The sequence below is a fragment of the Palaemon carinicauda genome, chromosome 11 (genome assembly GCF_036898095.1).
Source record: "Palaemon carinicauda isolate YSFRI2023 chromosome 11, ASM3689809v2, whole genome shotgun sequence".
NCBI classification, from domain to species: domain Eukaryota; kingdom Metazoa; phylum Arthropoda; class Malacostraca; order Decapoda; family Palaemonidae; genus Palaemon; species Palaemon carinicauda.
Genome location: NC_090735.1, coordinates 120514428 through 120536782, shown reverse-complemented (window position 1 = coordinate 120536782; position 22355 = coordinate 120514428). Strand labels below are relative to the sequence as shown.

General features: G+C 36.7%; 1 protein-coding gene across 1 annotated transcript in view; it reads left to right on the top strand.

Moving 5' to 3' along the window:
• The first annotated feature begins 12868 nt into the window (after positions 1-12868).
• Positions 12869-22355, top strand: part of LOC137649451 (KRAB-A domain-containing protein 2-like) — a 14590-nt gene continuing 5103 nt past the window's right edge. Inside the window, exon 1 of the mRNA XM_068382435.1 lies at positions 12869-12966. Within this exon, the coding sequence (XP_068238536.1) occupies positions 12869-12966 (98 nt within the window). The remainder of the gene's footprint in view (positions 12967-22355) is intronic.

The following is a 22355-nucleotide window of genomic DNA, read 5'->3' as shown; positions in this document are numbered from 1 at the left end:
GTTCTTTCAGGTCATTAATGCACAAAAGGTATACTCCGCCTGGTATAATGATAGGAAGTGCTGCATATGTATGGCTGTAATAACACACAAAATATATCTACTGTATATATATATATATATATATATATATATATATATATATATATATATATATATATATATATATATATATATATATATACACACACATATATATATATATAAATATATATATATATATATATATATATATATATATATATATATATATATATATATATATATATATATATATATATATATATATATACTGTAAATGTATGTATTCGTAGTAATAATACGTCTATATGTATATACATCATCTTCATCAACCGTTACTAGACCACAGTCGAACAAACGCCTTAAACATGTCCTTCCACTAGTGTCTGTTCAAGGTCTTTCTATGCCAGTCCAAACCCGCAAACTTTCTTAGTTCGTCAATCCATCGTCTTCTCTCCCTTCCACTGCTTCTTTCGCAATCTCTATGGACCAATTCTGTTATTCTTAATGTCCGTTTATTGTCTGTCATTCTCATTATATGTACTGCCCACGACCATTTCTTTTCCCTAAATGTTGTTAGAATATCCTCTACGTTAGTTTACTCTCCTATCCAATGGCTCTTTGAGTTGTGCCTGCCCCATGTTCTAAGAATCTAAGGCTTTAGATCGGTTCCAAGTTTTCGATGCGTAAGTTAAAAACCATCTTATTGAATGCTTCTCTCTCTCTCTCTCTCTCTCTCTCTCTCTCTCTCTCTCTCTCTCTCTCTCTCTCTCTCTCTCTCTCTCTCTCTATATATATATATATATATATATATATATATATAAATATATATATATATATATATATATATATATATATATATACATATATATATACATACACATATGCATATATATATATATATATATATATATATATATATATATATATATATATATATATATATACATATGCATATATATATATATATATATATATATATATATATATATATATATATATATATATATATATACACACATATGCATATATATATATATATATATATATATATATATATATATACAGAGAGAGAGAGAGAGAGAGAGAGAGAGAGAGAGAGAGCGAGAGAGAGGTACACTATATACATAAGTAGGAGCAACCATACCATCAAATCTAAAATGCTTCCAAAAATTAAGACGCCCTAAAAAACAACAAAGAAAGATAAAGGTTAAATAATATTAATAAATCAAAATGTACACCAGAATATTATCAGTGTGTACTTACAGATAAGAAAGTCCAATTTCAGACCCTAAATCTCCACCGGGATACGCTTTAAAAAGTTCGACCAAACATAAAAGGACATCAGAATATGCGTTTGTCCTCTAATATCAAACATGGCCTTTGGGAAAACACATCTCCGGTCTCAGACACTAAATCTCCCCCAGAATTCATCTATCACAAGAGAAAATCTAAAATTCTCTTTAACGGTGGTTTTGAGAATACAACAATGTATCACCTTTCATCCAGGCGAGGCCTTCCTGTCAATTTTCTTTGGAATAACAAGACATCAAGGGAATCCACATTCTCTCCTACGAAAATTGATAGTTATTCTGCCTTCAGGAATTTTATGACGATGCGTTTGCGTCATAAAGGGAGGATTTCTTTCTATTTTTTACATCAAAATTTTCTAATATAGAGTGACTGATAGATCCATATATTTTCTTGAAAGAAGTTCTAATATGGACTCAAATCTGCAAACAACAGCCATTTCACACCGTTATTATCATAAGAAAAAAATAAAACAATGGGAAACGTTGAATCAAATATAAAAATATAAAAATATATCATCAAAGATATAACAAACTAACAGCATTATAAAATATTGAGACATTGCAACCCATTATTCATCGAACATATCTTGCTACCTTTCTGGTTTACTTTCCTCATATTTGTATATCACAGCATACTTCCATATGAAAGACCATGCTTTAAGATATGATATAAATATTATATTATGATATCTTTTCGAAGTGGTTTGAAGAAACAGGTGAAAAGGCGATAGATATAAAACCCAGAATTAGCAAAGAAAATCTAAACTTTGTCAAAAGTTTTTCGATGAAGTCCTATTTACTTTAAAAACTTGATAAACAATATATTACTTATACTGTTTGGTCTGATTCCTAAATGGAGCTTTGCCAGGTTTTTCCAGATATTCCAGACAATAGTCTGCCTTTTGCTTCTTGTTTCATAATTCATTAAGATATTTAGTTATTCATGTTTTATAGTCATGTATATCACAATTCCAGGTGAAATTACTAGTACCAATTTCCAAACAGGCCTAACCTTTTTTCTCCTGTCTTGTATGTTTGCCAGACAATAAATTATTTGTTAGATTTAATACCAATCACACATATATTTACATCATTTATAATGAATAGAAGCATCAAAGCAACTTAAGAAGGGTGCTTTCATTTTTATATATATGGTCCTGATTAATATTGTTTTCCTCTTTTGACGTTTCGTTTCGCACAATAAAACAATTTCGCGCTATGCTGTTTATTAGGTCTTCATTATTCACACTAGGTGACTAGATATTCACATTTTTGGCTCACTTCTGAGAATCATGTAAAAATATTTATCGTTTGAACAATCACATTTTTGGCACACTTCAGAGAATTTCTAAAATATTGATCGTTTAGACAATGACATTTTTGGAACACTTCTGAGAATTGTGTTAAAATATTGATCGTTTAGACAATCACACTTTTGGCACACTTCGGAGGATTGTGTTAGAATATTGATAGTTTAGACATTCACATTTTTGGCACATTTCGGAGGATTGTATTAAAATATTGATCGTTTAGACAATCACACTTTTGGCGCACTTTGGAGGATTGTGTTAGAATATTGATCGTTTAAACAATCCCATTTTTGGCACACTTCTGAGGTTATGTTGAAATATTGATCGCTTAGACAATCACAGTTTTTGGCACACTTCTGAGAATGATGTTAAAATATTGATCGTTTAAATAACCACCTTTTAGGCACATTTCTGAGAATTGTGTAAAAATATTGATCGTTTAGACAATCACATTTTTGGCACACTTCTGAGAATTATGTTAAAATATTGATGGCTTAGACAATCACATTTTTTGTCACATTTCGGAGGATTGTGTTAAAATATTGATCGTTTAGACAATCACATTTTTGGCACACTTCTGAGAATTATGTGAAAATATTGACCGTTTAGACAATCACATTTTTAGCACAGTTCGGAGGGTTGTGTTAGAATATTGATTGTTTAGACAATCCTATTTTTGGCACACTTCGGAGGATTGTGTCAGAATATTGATTGTTCAGAAAATCATATTTTTTGTCACATTTCGGAGGATTGTGTTAAAATATTAACCGTTTAGACAATCACATTTTTGGCACACTTCTGAGAATTATGTTAAAATATTGATCGTTTAGACAATAACATTTTTAGCACAGTTCGGAGGGTTGTGTTAGAATATTGATTGTTTAGACAATCCTATTTTTGGCACACTTCGGAGGATTGTGTCAGAATATTGATTGTTCAGAAAATCACATTTTTTGTTACATTTCGGAGGATTGTGTTAAAATATTAACCGTTTAGACAATCACATTTTTGGCACAGTTCTGAGAATTATGTTAAAATATTGATCGTTTAGACAATCACATTTTTAGCACAGTTCGGAGGGTTGTGTTAGAATATTGATTGTTTAGACAATCCTATTTTTGGCACACTTCGGAGGATTGTGTCAGAATATTGATTGTTCAGAAAATCACATTTTTTGTCACATTTCGGAGGATTGTGTTAAAATATTAACCGTTTAGACAATCACATTTTTGGCACCATTCTGAGAATTATGTTAAAATATTGATCGTTTAGACAATCACATTTTTAGCACAGTTCGGAGGGTTGTGTTAGAATATTGATTGTTTAGACAATCCTATTTTTGGCACACTTCGGAGGATTGTGTCAGAATATTGATTGTTCAGAAAATCACATTTTTTGTCACATTTCGGAGGATTGTGTTAAAATATTAACCGTTTAGACAATCACCTTTTTGGCACACTTCTGAGAATTATGTGAAAATATTGACCGTTTAGACAATCACATTTTTAGCACAGTTCGGAGGGTTGTGTTAGAATATTGATTGTTTAGACAATCCTATTTTTGGCACACTTCGGAGGATTGTGTCAGAATATTGATTGTTCAGAAAATCACATTTTTTGTCACATTTCGGAGGATTGTGTTAAAATATTAACCGTTTAGACAATCACATTTTTGGCACCATTCTGAGAATTATGTTAAAATATTGATCGTTTAGACAATCACATTTTTGGCACTCTTCTGAGGATTGTGATAAAATATTGATCGTTTAGACAAACACATTTTTGGCACACTTCTGAGAATTGTGTAAAAATATTGATCACTTAGACAATCACATTTTTGGCACTCTTCTGAGGATTGTGATAAAATATTGATCGTTTAGACAAACACATTTTTGGCACACTTCTGAAAATTGTGTAAAAATATTGACCGTTCAGACAATCACATTTTTAGCACACTTTGGAGGATTATGTTAAAATATTGACCGTTTTGACAATAACATTTTTGGCACACTTCTGAGAATTGTGTTGAAATATTGATTGTTTAGACAATCACATTTTTGGCAAACTTCTGAGAATTGTGCTAAAATATTGATTGTTTAGACAATAAAATTTTTGGCACACTTCTGAGAATTATGTTAAAATATTGATTGCTTAGACAATCACATTTTCTGGCACATTTCGGAGGATTGTGTTAAAATATTGATCGTTTTTAGACAATCACATTTTTGGCACACTTCTGAGAATTGTGTCAAAATATTGATCGTTTAGACAATCACATTTTTGGCACACTTCTGAGAAATGTGTAAAAATATTGATTGTTCAGAAAATCACATTTTTTGTCACATTTCGGAGGATTGTGTTAAAATATTAACCGTTTAGACAATCACATTTTTGGCACCATTCTGAGAATTATATTAAAATATTGATCGTTTAGACAATCACATTTTTAGCACAGTTCGGAGGGTTGTGTTAGAATATTGATTGTTTAGACAATCCTATTTTTGGCACACTTCGGAGGATTGTGTCAGAATATTGATTGTTCAGAAAATCACATTTTTTGTCACATTTCGGAGGATTGTGTTAAAATATTAACCGTTTAGACAATCACCTTTTTGGCACACTTCTGAGAATTATGTGAAAATATTGACCGTTTAGACAATCACATTTTTAGCACAGTTCGGAGGGTTGTGTTAGAATATTGATTGTTTAGACAATCCTATTTTTGGCACACTTCGGAGGATTGTGTCAGAATATTGATTGTTCAGAAAATCACATTTTTTGTCACATTTCGGAGGATTGTGTTAAAATATTAACCGTTTAGACAATCACATTTTTGGCACACTTCGGAGAATTATGTTAAAATATTGATCGTTTAGACAATCACATTTTTGGCACTCTTCTGAGGATTGTGATAAAATATTGATCGTTTAGACAAACACATTTTTGGCACACTTCTGAGAATTGTGTAAAAATATTGATCACTTAGACAATCACATTTTTGGCACTCTTCTGAGGATTGTGATAAAATATTGATCGTTTAGACAAACACATTTTTGGCACACTTCTGAAAATTGTGTAAAAATATTGACCGTTCAGACAATCACATTTTTAGCACACTTTGGAGGATTATGTTAAAATATTGACCGTTTAGACAATAACATTTTTGGCACACTTCTGAGAATTGTGTTGAAATATTGATTGTTTAGACAATCACATTTTTGGCAAACTTCTGAGAATTGTGCTAAAATATTGATTGTTTAGACAATAAAATTTTTGGAACACTTCTGAGAATTATGTTAAAATATTGATTGCTTAGACAATCACATTTTCTGGCACATTTCGGAGGATTGTGTTAAAATATTGATCGTTTTTAGACAATCACATTTTTGGCACACTTCCGAGAATTGTGTCAAAATATTGATCGTTTAGACAATCACATTTTTGGCACACTTCTGAGAAATGTGTAAAAATATTGATCGTTTAGACAATCACATTTTTGGCACACTTCTGAGAATTATGTTAAAATATGATATTTTGATTCTAAAATAAATTTTTGAATATACTTACCCGGTGAATATATAATAGCTGACGTCTCCGGCGGCTCGACAGAAAAACACAAAAACTCGCGAGCGATCGCTATGAAGGTTGCGGGTGTGCCCACCAGCGCCAACTATCGGCCAGATACCGCATATACATGTAAACAGCTCCAGTTCTTCTCATCCCGCTGGGTCTCTATCGGGGAGGAAGGGGGGGGCCTTTAATTTATATATTCACCTGGTAAGTATATTCCAAAATTTATTTTATAATCAAAATATAATTTTCAAATATTTAACTTAGCCGGTGAATATATAATAGCTGATTCACACCCATGGTGGTGGGTAGAGACCAGTATTAATACAGTTTACAGCGTATATGCTTAGAGTTTTTGACAGTTATATCATAACAAAACCCAAATATATATAGGTACCTGGTAAGGAAGTTGACTTAGACGATTACTCTGCCTTGTTAGTCTGTCTTCCTCACGAAGCCCAGCCATCCTCTTAGGATGCTGAAAGACTCCCAGGAGCTGAAGTATCAAGGGCGGCAACCCATACAACAGGACCTCATCAAACCCCTAATCTGGGCGCTCTCAAGAAATGACATTTGACCACCCACCAAATCAACCAGGATGCGAAAGGCTTCTTAGCCTTCCGTACAACCCAAAAAACAAGATTAAAAACATTTCAAGAGACAGATTAAAAGGATATTGGAATTAAGGGAATGTAGTGGTAGAACCCTCACCCACTACTGCACTCGCTGCAACGAATGGACCCAGTGTGTAGCAGTCCTCATAAAGAGTCTGGACATCTTTTAAGTAAAATGACGCGAATACCGACTTGCTTCTCCAAAAGGTCGTGTCCATAATACTTCGCAGAGATCTATTTTGCTTAAAGGCCACGGAAGTTGCTATAGCTCTTACTTCGTGCGTCTTAACTTTAAGCAAGCATCGGTCTGTTTCATTCAAGTGAGAATGAGCCTCTCGGATTAAAAATCTGATAAAATATGACAAAGCATTCTTTGACATAGGTAATGATGGCTTCTTAACTGAGCACCATAAGGCCTCAGATCCACCTCGTAAGGACTTAGTACGAGCTAAGTAGAACTTAAGAGCTCTAACTGGACACAGTACTCTTTCAAGTTCGTTGCCTACGATCTCTGACAGGCACGGTATATCAAAAGACTTAGGCCAAGGACGAGAAGGCAGTTCATTTTTGGCTAGGAAACCAAGTTGAAGTGAACATGTGGCTTTCTCTGTGGAAAAGCCGATGTTCTTACTGAAGGCATGAATTTCACTGACCCTTTCAGCCGAAGCCAAGCACACTAGGAAAAGCGTCTTGAGGGTGAGATCCTTCAGGGAGGCTGAATGTAATGGCTCAAACCTGTCTGACATCAGGAAACTTAGGACCACGTCTAAGTTCCATCCAGGAGTTGCCATACGACGTTCCTTAGAGGTCTCGAAAGACTTAAGGAGATCTTGGAGATCTTTATTGTTGGAAAGATCTAAGCCTCTATGTCTAAAGACCGAAGCCAACATGCTCCTGTAGCCCTTAATAGTGGGTGCTGAGAGGGAGCGAACATTTCTCAGATGTAATAGAAAATCTGCGATTTGGGCTACAGAGGTACTGGAAGAGGACACAGATGCTGACTTGCACCAGTCTCAAAAGACTTCCCACTTCGACTGGTATACTTTGATGGTAGAAGCTCTCCTAGCTCTCGCAATCGCACTGGCTGCCTCCTTCGAAAAGCCTCGAGCTCTTGAGAGTCTTTCGATAGTCTGAAGGCAGTCAGACGAAGCGCGGGGAGGCTTTGATGAACATCCTTTACGTGGGGCTGACGTAAGAGATCTACCCTTAGAGGAAGACTCCTTGGAATGTCTACCAGCCATTGAAGTACCTCGGTGAACCACTCTCTCGCGGGCCAGAGGGGAGCAACCAACGTCAACCTTGTCCCTTCGTGAGAGGCGAACTTCTGCAGTACCTTGTTGACTATCTTGAATGGTGGGAATGCATACAAGTCCAGGTGAGACCAATCCAGTAGAAACGCGTCTATGTGGATCGCCTCTGGATCTGGGACTGGTGAGCAATAGATTGGGAGCCTTTTGGTCAACGAAGTGGCAAAGAGGTCTATGGTGGGTTGACCCCAAGTCGCCCAAAGACTCTTGCACACGTCCTTGTGGAGGGTCCATTCCGTGGGTATCACCTGACCCCTCCGACTGAGACAGTCTGCCAAGACGTTCAAGTCCCCCTGGATGAATCTTGTCAACAGGGAGATGCCTCGATTTTTTGACCATATGAGGAGGTCCCTTGCGATCACGTACAGCGTGTGGGAGTGAGTGCCTCCTTGCTTGGAGATGTACGCCAAAGCTGTGGTGTTGTCTGAATTGACCTCTACCACTTTGTTTCGAAGAATGCTTTCGAAATTCATCAAGGCCAAGTGGACAGCTAACAGCTCCTTGCCGTTGATGTGCATGCTCTTCTGAGCTGAGGTCCACAGACCCGAGCATTCCCGACCGTCCAGGGTCGCACCCCAACCCAAATCCGACGCGTATGAGAACAACACGTGGTTTGGGTTCTTGACTGCTAGGGACAGGCCCTCTCTCAGACTGATATTGCTGTCCCACCAGTTCCGGCATGCTTTTACTGGTTCGGAGACCGTGATTGATACCGTTTCTAAAGTCTTGCCCTTGTTCCAGTGAGAGGCTAAATGGAACTGGAGAGGCCGAAGGTGCAGTCTCCCTAGCGAGACAAACTGCTCCAGGGATGAGAGAGTCCCTACGAGACTCATCCAACTCCTTACTGAACAACGTTCTCTTTTCAGCATTAGTTGGACTTTGAGCAGGGCTTGTTCTATTTGAGTGGCAGACGGAAAAGCCCGAAAAACTAGACTGCGAATCTCCATCCCCAAATATAGAATAGTCTGGGATGGGATCAGTTGGGACTTTTCTAAGTTGACCAAAAGTCCCAACTCCTTGGCCAGACCCAATGTCCAATGTAGATCCTGCAGACAGCGATGACTGGACTATGCTCTGAGAAGCCAGTCGTCCAAGTACAGGGAGGCTCGGATTCCCGATAGACGAAGGAATTTTGCCACATTCCTCATGAGCTTCGTAAACACGAGAGGAACAGGACTGAGGCCGAAGCACAGTGCTCGAAACTGGTACACCACATTCCTGTAAACAAACCTCAGAAACGGTTGGGAATCCGGGTGTATAGGAATGTGGAAGTACGCATCTCGCAGGTCGAGAGAGACCATCCAGTCTCCCTCTCTGACCGCTGCTAGGACGGACTTCGTGGTCTCCATCGTGAATTTTGTTTTGGTAACAAAAATGTTGAGTGCACTGACGTCTAGCACTGGCCTCCAACCTCCTGAATGCTTTGGGACTAGGAAGAGACGGTTGTAAAACTCCGGTGATTGAAGGTCCGAGACTTTCACCACCGCTCCCTTCTCTAGCAACAGAGACACTTCTTGATGTAGAGCTTGTCTCTTTGACTCCTCTCGATACCTGGGAGAGAGGTCTATGGGAGTTGTTACTAGAGGAGGTTTGCGTACAAACGGTATTTTGTACCCTTCTTTGAGCAACAGAACAGACTCTTGGTTTGCACCCCTCTTCTCCCAGGCCTGCCAGAAGCTGTTCAATCTGGCCCCTACAGCTGTCTGAGACCGTGGGCAGTCAGACTCTGCCACGGGAGGACTTGGCTCCTCTCTTCTTACCTCTCTTTCCCTCGGCACGAGAGCCTCCCCTGCTGGGAGCTCTGCCACGAAAGGGCGGGATAAATCTAGACGCAGGAGTCTCGATTCTGGGTCTTACAAAGGATGAAGAAGGAGTACCCTTGCGAGCAGAGGACGCCATCAGGTCATGAGTGTCCTTCTGCACAAGCGAAGCAGCTATGTCCTTAATCAGCTGTTCTGGAAACAAGGCAGCCGATAAGGGAGCAAAGAGCAGTTCCGATCCCTGACAGGGAGTAACTCCTGCTGAAAGGAAAGAGCAAAGGGTTTCTCTCTTCTTCAAGACTCCCGACGTAAAGGTGGAGGCGAGCTCATTGGAGCCATCGCGGATGGCTTTGTCCATACAGGACATGATAAGTAAGGATACATCTTGGTCAGCAGACGAGATCTTCCTACTTAATGCCCCTAAAGACCAATCAAGAAAGTTAAAAACTTCAAAGGCCCTGTATACGCCTTTAAGTAGATGGTCAAGGTCCGAGGAGGTCCAACAAATCTTCGAGCGTCTCATGGCCAGGCGACGGGGAGAGTCTACGAGGCTTGAGAAGTCACCCTGGGCAGAGGCAGGGACTCCCAAGCCGAGAATTTCTCCTGTGTCATACCAGACGCTAGATCGAGAAGCAAGCTTAAAAGGAGGGAAGGCAAAGGCCGTCTTCCCCAAACTCCTCCTGGTATCCAACCAGTCGCCTAGAAGACGTAAAGCCCTCTTAGAAGAGCGAGAAAGCACTAGCTTAGTAAAGGCAGGCTTGGTAGCAGCTAAGCCTAGAGCAAACTCAGACGGAGGCGAACGAGGAGCAACAGCAACAAAATGATCTGGAAAAAGATCCTTGAAAATCATCATGATTTTCTTAAAGTCCATCGAAGGTTGAACAGCCTTAGGTTCTTCTACATCTGACAAAACGTCCAAAGGATTATCATGAGGATGAGGGTCAGCAACGTCCTCATCTGAAGGAACCTCGTCCGACAACTGATGAGTCTCAAGCAAGGGAGAGACCTGCCTTGGTGGCAATGCTTGACAAGCAGTCCACACGCACAGGAGCATCAGTAGCAGTCCAGGACGCTACGTCATGTAACTGCTTAACGGACTGACTGGCAACAACAACAGGAGCGGGAGGACGCTCGACGTCAACTCGAGACTGCCTTGACTGCCTAGATTGAGCAGTCAAAACAACTCTTGACTGCGGTGCTTGACGCTCAACGTCAAAACAAGTCAAGTTAGCTGGTTGGCGAACGTCCTGAACGTCAACACGAGCATGCGGCAGCGGCTGAACGTCCACAAGCGGCTGAAAGTCAACACGGGACTGCATCGAGTGAGGCTCTACGTCACGTGACTGACGTGACTTTGTAACGTCAACGTCAACAGGACGAGCAACGGCTCGTTTGGGCGGCTGACGGCCAGGATCTCGATCAGCTAAACGGCGAGGATCATCGTGAACCTGCTCAGCAGTATACTCCTCCATAAGAGAGGCCAGCTTATTCTGCATATCTTGCAGTACAACCCATTTAGGATCAACGGGAGTGGGTGCGGTTCGAGACGAGGGTAACGTCTGTGACTGCAAAACATTGCCTACACTAAGACTCTCGGAGCCTGTGTTACGCTTCTGTTTAGGCGGCGAGCAGTCTTCCGATGACTGCACAGGGTCAGAGCTGTCCCAATGGCAACAACCAGGATGCTGGACCTGTCCTGAAGGGACTGACTTCCGCTTTAAGGGTCTCGAAACCTTGCGCCACGGTTTCTTACGCGAGAAGCCTTCGGATGACGAGGAGAAAATCGCCTCGCTCGTCTTATGGTAGGGGCGGTCTTGACGAGACACGCCCGAAACCATAGAGGGAACGTCTGTTCGTTGGTTAAAGCCTCTCGAATCCATAAGTCCTACGACATTACTTCTCCCTGGTGCATGGGAGCTTGCAAGAGGTCTCGGACTAGGCGGACGACAGGCACGAACAGACGAACCCTCGGTCGCAACACTGATAACACTTTGCGCACTAATCACTTTATCCCCACGATTTTCTAATGTGGCACTCTGACACTTTAACTCTTTTACATCCGCCATGAGTTGATTACGGTCCGTAGCTAAAGATTCAACTCTCTTGCCCAAAGCTTGAATGGCACGTAACATATCCCGCATTGATGGTTCATGAGTGCTAGAAGAAGGTTCAGGCACAACTACTACTGGGGAAGGATTAGGTTCAGGGGCATGGGAGGAGGAAAATTCTAATGATCTAGAGGAACTTCTCCTCACCCTATCTCTCTCTAGCTTACGAGAATACTTATCAAACTCTAGCCAGTCGAATTCCGAAAGTACCACGCACTCATCACACCGATCTCCTAATTGACAGGTTTTACCCCGACAATTAGAACACACAGTATGTGGGTCGAGAGAGGCCTTTGGAAGACGTTTGTTACAATCCCTAGCATTACCTTTACGAAATTTAGGAATTGGAGAAGGGTCAACCATTTTGAAAAGTCAAAGAAAGTCCAAAAAACAATCCAAAGTAATCAACAATTAAATCTATCCAAAAAAGAGTTCAAGAGTTTAAATTGAAGATAAAAACACCTGCACTGCGAAAGCTCAAATCCAAAAAGAAGTACTTCACCAAGACTGACGAAAAACTCCAGGTTAACAGCGAGTAATGGAATCAACTTGTCGACAAGACCGACAGAGAAGAACTGGAGCAGTTTACATGTATATGCGGTATCTGGCCGATAGTTGGCGCTGGTGGGCACACCCGCAACCTTAATAGCGATCGCTCGCGAGTTTTTGTGTTTTTCTGTCGAGCCGCCGGAGACGTCAGCTATTATATATTCACCGGCTAAGTTAAATATTTAAAAATTGATCGTTTAGACAATCATATTTTTGGCACACTTCTGAGAATTATGTTAAAATATTGACCGTTTAGAGTAGACAATCACATTTTTGGCATACTTCAGAGGATTGTGTTAAAATATTGATCGTTTAGACCAATGGTGCACAACCGGCGGCCCGCGGGCCGCATGCGGCCCCCAGTGAAGCACATGGCGGCCCTCGAAGTTATCATAGAAAACACAATGTATCACTCTCTGTACAGTAAAAGAAAATAATAAATATAAACATATTACTCCGTCTTATGATATAATTACAAATAGTAAAAATGTGCTATATAACACACACACACACACACACACATACATATGTATGTATGTATGTATATGTGTCTGTGCATATATATATATATATATATATATATATATATATATATATATATATATATATATATATATATATATATATATATATATATATATATATATATATATATATATATATATATATATATATATATATATATATATATATATATATGTATTATTCTTTGTGTTTTCTTGTTATTGTTGAATTATCTCGTTATCTATAATCAGTTCATTCACTAAATTCATAATTTCATCACCATCCTCGAGCACGAAAGCAGTCGAGACAAGAGGTGAACGCGTATGGCTGTTTGTGAACATTGTCTAGACGGGAGTAACCTCGTTGTTGTGAAGGGAAGGTAACCACCTGAAGTTATATCTAAATTAATATTTATCATAATTTTGAATACTATTCTCTTTTTAAACAGATGCAAAACCTGTTTTTGTTTTTCTTGTTTTTCTTTTTTTATTGTATTTTACATTCATAATTATAGTTTCCTAATACATCTAAATTCCAGTTTAAAAAGTTTGTAAAATGATTATTTGGCAACCTTCCAAGTTAGCCAATTTGTCTGAGCTCCGATAGTTTCTTTGCAGTCTAAAATAGGAGATATTGCAACAAGGCCAGGCATTTATCATTGTAGTGTTTTCAGATTAATTTTGCTTAGCTACTATGGCTTCTGGTACTTCTGTGGACAAAAACTCAAGTCGAAAAAGAAAGCTTGAAGATGAACATAGAAAATTTCAAGAAATATGGACAGATAAATATTTCTTTGTGGAAAACAGTGAAAAAAAATCATTTGCTTGATATGCCAGAATAGTGTGGCCGTTTGTAAGGAATACAATTTGCAAAGGCATTATCTGACAAAGCACAAGCCTTATGAAAAATTTGTTGGTGAACTAAGAAAGCAGAAAATTAAATAACTAATGCAAGGTTTTCATGTGCAGAAAAATATGTTTATTCAGAATAATAAAGAGGCACAGGACGTAGGCTAACAGAAGTGAGTTATGAAATTGCAAACCTGATTGCTAAACATTCCAAGGCATTTTCAGAGGGGGATTTCATTAAAAAGTGTATTCTGCTTGCTGCTCAAAAACTTTCTCCAGAGGTTTTGAAAAAGTTTGAGAATATCAGTTTGAATCGTATGAGAGTGTAACGTCGTATTGTTGATTTGTCGGGTGATATAGTAGACCAGTTGAAGGAGAAAAGTAAACAATTTGTGTACTTCTCCCTAGCCACTGATGAATCTACTAATGTTACATCTACGGCTCAGCTACTTATATTTGTACGTGGTGTGACAGAGGACTTTTCTATTCATGAGGAACTCGTAGGGCTCAGTTCATTGAAGGGGCAGACAACTGGTAGTGATTTACTTATTGTACTTTTAGAACAAATTTCAGTAATTGAGTTAGATTTGGACAAGTTAGTAGGAATATCAACTGATGGGGCTCCAGCAATGATAGGCAAGCAGAATGGATTGGTGCAGCTATTGATTAAACACCTTGGAGAGCGAAAATATGAACTGAAACAATTTCATTGCATAATACATCAACAGAATTTGTGTGGAAAAGAACTGGACTTTGATCATGTAATGAAAGTTGTAGTTTCTACAGTCAATTTTATCAAGTCACGCTCAGCTTTGCATCACCGGCAATTCAAGCAGTTTCTTGATGAAATTGAAGCAGAATATGGCGATTTAGTGTTTTTCACTCAAGTAAGGTGGTTAAGCAGGGGAAATACGCTGAAAAGATTTATCATTCTTCTGGATGAAATTGAGATGTTTCTTAATGAAAAGAATAAGATGGTACCAGAACTTACAAATGCTGACTGGCTTTGTGATTTGTCATTTCTTGTAGATCTCACAAGTCATTTAAATAACTTGAATCATAAACTTCAGGGGAATAACCAACCTATTTCTCAGCTAGCCAATTATGTGACAGCTTTCGAGCAAAAACTAAAATTGTTTCAGTTACAGATAGTTAAAGGAGAGTTAGGACACTTCCCAAATTACAAACTTATGTGTGAGAAACACAAAGTATGCAATAGAAATGAATATTATGCAGCAAAATTAGGAAAACTTTTGGAGGCCTTTGAGAGCCGATTTGAGGACCTAAAGAAAGAAGTCAATGATTTGAAGTTGTTCAGCAACCCCTTTTCTGTATCTCCTGATGAATTAGAATTCGAAGCACAACTCGAACTGATTGATCTTCAGAATAATGACAGCCTTCGTACCAAGTATAAAGAAGGGGACTTGCTCAACTTTTATAATTGCTTGGCCAAAGATCAGTTTCCTTATTTGAGAAACAAAGCTGCTATTTATGCAAGCTCATTTGGCTCTACCTACATATGTGAACAAACATTTAGTCTGCTCAACCATACCAAGTCAAATATTCATAGCAGGCTAAGTGATCAAAATCTGCACTCTGTTTTAAGACTGGCAACCACAAATTTCCATCCAAACATAAAAAAACTTGTACATGAATCTCAGTGTCAAAAATCTCATTAAAACAAAACAGGTGAGCAACTGTGTTTTTTTTATCTTTAAACATTCTACAAACTATTTATCATTTCATGTAAAATCTAGTCTAGTGGCCCTCGACGAGATATATGTTTGATGATGTGGCCCGAGTAGCTCAAAAGGTTGTGCACCCCTGGTTTAGACAATCACATTTTTGGCACACTTCTGAGAATTATGTTAAAATATTGACCGTTTAGACAATCATATTTTTGGCACACTTCTGAGAATTATGTTAAAATATTGACCGTTTAGAGTAGACAATCACATTTTTGGCATATTTCAGAGGATTGTGTTAAAATATTGATCGTTTAGACAATCACATTTTTGGCACACTTCTGAGAATTGTGTCAAAATATTGATCGTTTAGACAATCACATTTTTGGCACACTTCTGAGAAATGTGTAAAAATATTGATCGTTTAGACAATCACATTTTTGGCACACTTCTGAGAATTATGTTAAAATATTGATCGTTTAGATCAGGGGTGGCCAACCTTTCGTTTCCCATGCACCAAATTTTTTCACTTCTAATTCAGATGCGCCACATCCCTTAAGTATGGCAATATTATTTTTCATTTATATATATATAATCATTATATATATAATATATATATATATATATATATATATATATATATATATATATATATATATATATATATATATATATATATATATATGTATATATATACACACACCTCTATATATTTAGATATATATATATATATATATATATATATATATATATATATATATATATATATATATATATATATATATATATATATATATATATTAGTGTGGACAGATGTAGCAGTTGTAATGGAAAGGATTTAAAATAAATACAAAGTAAACTGTATTGACAATTTGAATTTGCATTTATAATATTCATTAGTTTTTACTGAAAGTACTATTAAAAATATATGAACATAATTGGCAGTTTAAAAAAAAAAAGTAATTTCACATGCAGGAAAAATAAACATAACTAGGTTTAAAGAGACTTTTGCTTTGCTTTGCTTTCACCAAATCTGTAATATTAGGAGTTAAATTAGTAACTGAGAGCAAGACGGTTCAGATTTGAATCGGATAGTCGCGACCTCAGTTTGTTCTTGATCGTTTTCATGGATGAAAAAGCTTGCTGGCATCTGTATGTTATTTCAAAGCGACAGGTATAACTTTGGGCAAATTTTCTCAGTTCTGGAAAATGTTCACCTGGTAATGATCGCCAAAAATTAAGCCTTTCAGATGCACTTGGGAGTGAGGGCAGTTCATTAAATTTACTCTTCAGTACTGAATTTGCTCTTAGATCAATAAGTTCCATCTGTATATTACTAGGCATCTTCAGAATGTTATTTTCAGTAAGTGAAAAGGGATTTATAAATGCAAGCATGCTATCTTTTTCAGCAAAATCACTAAAACGACTATCAATGGCCTCTTGCAGTAATATGGTTTTTTCAAAGTATTCTGTATTCACTTTGTTCCTTTAAATGTAGAAATTCGCTCAACTCCTTGTTTTCTAGCTGAGAGATAAACAGTTTTAACTTCATTTTGAATGCACTGATATCATTTACTAAACTAGGAAACAATTCATCTTTGCCCTGCAGTTTTGAATTTAGGTCATTGAGATGACTGGTAATGTCAACTAAAACTACTAAATCAAATATCCACTTTTCATCACACAGCAGATTCGTCCAAGGCTAATGAAAAGAAAGAGCATGCATGGACACGGTCCTTCAGTTGCTCAGATACAACACGAGAAAGTTCCTTAATGCGTCTTGTAATTGTCTGCTTTGAAGGAGCTATTTCGTTTACCTTTCTTTCAATACTTTTATAGGCAACATATTTTGAAAATTTTGGGAGACAGGGTTTATCAATATCTTCACCATCAGAGAAAGGCTTATGTTTTTTAACCAACACAAAAGCAATTTCGTAGGATGCTTCGAGCATTGCCAGACTTTCACAACCTCTCTTAACAAGGAGATTTATCCTCTTTTCCATATCCTCTTTTTTCTTGACCACATATTCTTTCCGTAACACAGAGCCAGGTAATAACTTTTGTTTATCTTCTATTTTAACTTTGTGTTTCTTATAGTGCCTGCTAAGATCGTGTCTTCTGTTATCTGAGAGAGTGCTTTCACAAACAATACGCATTGGTTTTCCTGAAGGACTCGCAATGGATAAAAATTAATTTTCCCACATTTCATTAAACTGACGTTTGCTATCACTTTCTGCCTTTCTTTTGCTCATGTTCTTTTTCACTGTGATGGGGAAACCACCTACCAAAAAAAAAAAAAAAAAAAAAAAAAAAAAAAAAAAAAAAAAAGATTAAACTTATTGAATGTTCAAAAAGAGATGATTTCTTCATAAATCATCGGATCGAGAACAAATAATTTGGCGAGAAACAGAGAGAGAGAGAGAGGGGAGGGGGGAAACCTCATGAAAATATAATGATTATTATTATTATCACCACAAACTGAGCAGAAAAGGCTCATATACAATACATAAAAAATAGACATGATGATATACAAACGATGACGCCTAAAGTGCTTGAAAATATATAGTTCATCAGATAAAACAATATTTGTAAGTTTCGAAAATGCATAAGTTCAGTTATTCACATACCCTGAATTATGAGTCCATCGGGATAACACTCCAAGCGTCAACTCTAAACTGGCTCGTAATTTTTTTTATTTTTCCACATGGCAATCAGTGCTATTGCTTGACGATTCAACGCCAGAAAAGTATAATGCGTGCACATTTATGTACAAATGTCGCGGTTATTAACTGCAGTATATTTGAAATATACATTTTTAAGCAACAATTGAATGCTGTTTGAGTGTTCAAGCAACATTTTAGGGTAATTCACTTCAGGTATATAATGATGACGCATTATTGTTTAAAGAAGATGACTAATAGATGCACACGGAACAATAAAATCAAATGAAAATTATTTCTGTTTTAGATTAGAACAAATCTCTGTAAAACTCAGTTCTAGTTATAAGTTACTTAAATTCTCATTGTACTTTTTTTTTTTAAATCATTATAATCATTATTATTATTATTATTTCTTTTATTTATGAGCAGGCATGTTCTTTTTTTTTATTATCTCTGGGGTTTAGTGCGCCACTCATAATCGTGCAATGCGCCACTGTTGGCGCATGCGCCATAGGTTGGCCACCCCTGGTTTAGATAATCATATTTTTGGCACACTTCTGAGAATTATGTTAAAATATTGACCGTTTAGAGTGGACAATCACATTTTTGGCATACTTCAGAGGATTGTGTTAAAATATTGATCGTTTAGACAGTCACATTTTTGGCACACTTCTGAGAATTATGTTAAAATATTAACTGTTTAGACAATCACATTTTTGGCACACTTCGGAGTATTGTGTTAAAATATTGATTGTTTAGACAATCACATTTTTGGCACACTTCTGAGAATTGTGTTGAAATATTGATCGTTTAGACAATCATATTTTTGGTACACTTCTGAGAATTATGTTAAAATATTGATCGTTTAGACAATCACATTTTTGGCACACTTCGGAGGATTGTGTTAAAATATTGATCGTTTAAACAATCACATTTTTGGCCCACTCCTGAGGATTGTGTTAAAATATTGACTGTTTAATATTACCGTAAGGTAACAAATATAAATCGTTCATAGTCTATTTTCTTTCCAAAAAAATAATCATACGAGAAACTTACTGGAATAGCATTTCGCCTGCGTCGTCCTGATAACAAGCACATGCCGCACCTTACAGCGAATTGAAATCCTATCAGTATGTATTGAATGATTTACTTCAAAGCAATGAGGGTTTCAAGGAGGCATTTGCAGCCATTACCTTTACGAAGTTGCCCTTTTCAGGAAAATTACTGACGGTAAAGCTTCAAAATATGATTTCCAAGTATCAATTTTCCAAACCATTGATCTTTTTAAATCGGTACAATTAGGAAATTATAAAAACAACTCGTCACCTTTCTTAAGCAAACTTCGGAATGTTATTTTGACTGGAAAATTCAAGGGAAGTAAAAGTTAATCACTCATAGTTTAAAGACATTGATGTTTCATGGATTAAAAACAGGTCTGAAAAATAAGACCCCATCTTGAAAAGGCTGTGCTTGATTAGCCCTTTCACTGTCAGTGTTGAATTCAACAAAACTTCTGATTTAGAAAAATCTTCAAAGACCATACAAACTAAGCTTCTATTTAGTGGAAAGTTTATTAAGACCTTTCTAATGAATGCCAGCTTGATATGTTTGGGTGCGAGCGTGCGCGCGCAGATTGCCCGGACCTTGTGAAATTTACAAGATGTTTCCCTTTATAGGAGTTTGACCGAGTTACCAATGGCAGTGAAAGGGTTAAGATGACGATCATGAAACATTAGGAGGCAAACCCAGATTCTGGAAAATGGCGTAGAATTATCGCCGTTATTGACTAATGCGAAATTTAATGAAAAGATGCTAGTAATACAATAATCGTACGATTATTAGTTCAGCCTGGCATAAAGATCCAAGTAGTTATAAGGTGTTGATAATCTTTTAGGGGGGGAAATTTGTTCGTTCGATAACTGAAATTAAACAAGTTATGTGGTCACTAAGATAACCAAACGCATTCCGCACATAAAATAACCAAAGCCTTCCATGAAACAGAGCAAACAGAAACGGTAATAATTATTTGACCTGTCTCCTCTTTGGTAAATGTGCCCGATGGAAAATAAAAAAATAAAACGTAGAGTAATCAAAATAACGATCATTTATTAGCATAATATCATAGGTCACATGAAAAGAAAATCAAGAAAATAACAAGACTAGAAATCACTCAGCAGCTTTTTGCGTCTTCCTGGGTAAAATTTAGTCAAGCATTCCTTATTCCTCATGCACGAGTAAGCCGGTCTGCACAAAGCAAAATAATCATACACCTGTGAAACGTTGCAATACTATAAACTTATTTCTCGAAACCTCGTTTCAAGAATTTCAATCGAAAAAGATTTCATTGTTTCTATCTCTGAATGCAGAGTAATATATTTCAAGGGTTATTTTGAGTGGCAGTGCATACCATTAAGAAGCAAATTACTTATTTATGCAAAATAATTATAGTAATAATGAGAGGTCAAAGGGAAGGATTTTTTTATCTATCCCATACGTTCAAAAACTAACTTACTCTCCTGATTATACAGAGATGAAACACAACGGGGTAAAAAACAGTCTGTATATCAGATAAGAATGGGAAAACGATAATGAAAAAGAATTAATAGGGAAATTTCCCTTAATGAATTATTGCTCCTCATTCTATCCAGATAGTCTCTATGGAGTATTTATTAATCAAAACGTTTACAGCGAGCGTTTCATAATAAACTGCTGTGGTATTCGACATATATTTTCCGGTTGTCATATTCAGTTGGTTATAAGATAATATCATCTTAAAATATCTTTTTTTATTTCCTCTTAAAGGTAATTTGGAGCGTAATTGACATATTCTTAAATGTTTTTAATCCTCAAACAATTTTTCTTGTCTTCCTGTATACTGGCTTCAAGAAGAAAATCTTTGTTTAGCTTCTTGTTATCTATACATCTCCATTCATTACTTTACCCTTAAAAATTTAAAATGATTATGGCTTTATATTTCTTAAGGCTTTGGCAGACATATTAGCCAACATCTCTCTCTCTCTCTCTCTCTCTCTCTCTCTCTCTCTCTCTCTCTCTCTCTCTCTCTCTGGCTCCTTCTTCAAGAAAACAAGTTTATGAGAATTTTCATCAATTCCTATTAAGGATTCCTCTTGGGACATGCGAAACAGATCAGTATTGAAAAATAGGTAGGTTAGAATTGGACTGAGAAGCGAGTCATGTGTTCCTCACAAATTCAGGTTTTCTGTTGCAGATGACTGGTCAAAAAAAAAAAAAAAAAAAAAAAAAAAAAAAAAAATTCTGCCTCCTCCGAGAATTTTCGATATTAGTGTATGGAAACTTTTGAGAAGTTACTCAAATTTAGCAATACCTTAAAAAGAAGATATTGATCTCTCCCATCCACCTTCTATCCTATTATTTTTACATTTGAACTAACTATAGTTCATAAAACTTTTAGTTGCTAAAATCTATTATATTACTGATAACTTGAAATTTCCTTACTAACTCTCATATACGTTTCGTTCACTTTCTTCTCTATTCCTTTTTCACACCGGGTTATCTCCTCTGTTATAAACCTTGACTTATAGTATCCTGTTTTTTTCAGCTTAGTTTGTAGCATAGCTAATAACAAAAAATATAATTTAACGACATCAGATGTCTACTTTTGTAATCAATTTTTTCTCTTTATATTAACTCCACATAAAAAATCATACCTCAATAACCCTTAGCTTACTGCAAAATAACATAGCCTGTCTTCGATGATAATGTTAAGACTAAACTCTAAAAAAATTCTTAATTGCAATATACTTCAGGAAAGCCCAATTCTGCAGTAAAATGGCTCTCTTAGGGTACGCTACAATCCATCTCTCTCTCTCTCTCTCTCTCTCTCTCTCTCTCTCTCTCTCTCTCTCTCTCTCTCTCTCTCTCTCTCTCTCTCTCATATTACTAGGCGAGTTCATGTCTTGGTGAAGGGATAAGTTTCTTTAACAGAATTAGTGAAGCTAATGGTGAAGTTTCTGCTCTCTGACTTGCATTAAGTTTAATGAGGTCCATTCAAACGTGGTTCTTAGCAATACGTTCCAAATAATTATATCATTAAAAGTGGCTTTGAAATAAGAGTCAGTATCTCACATG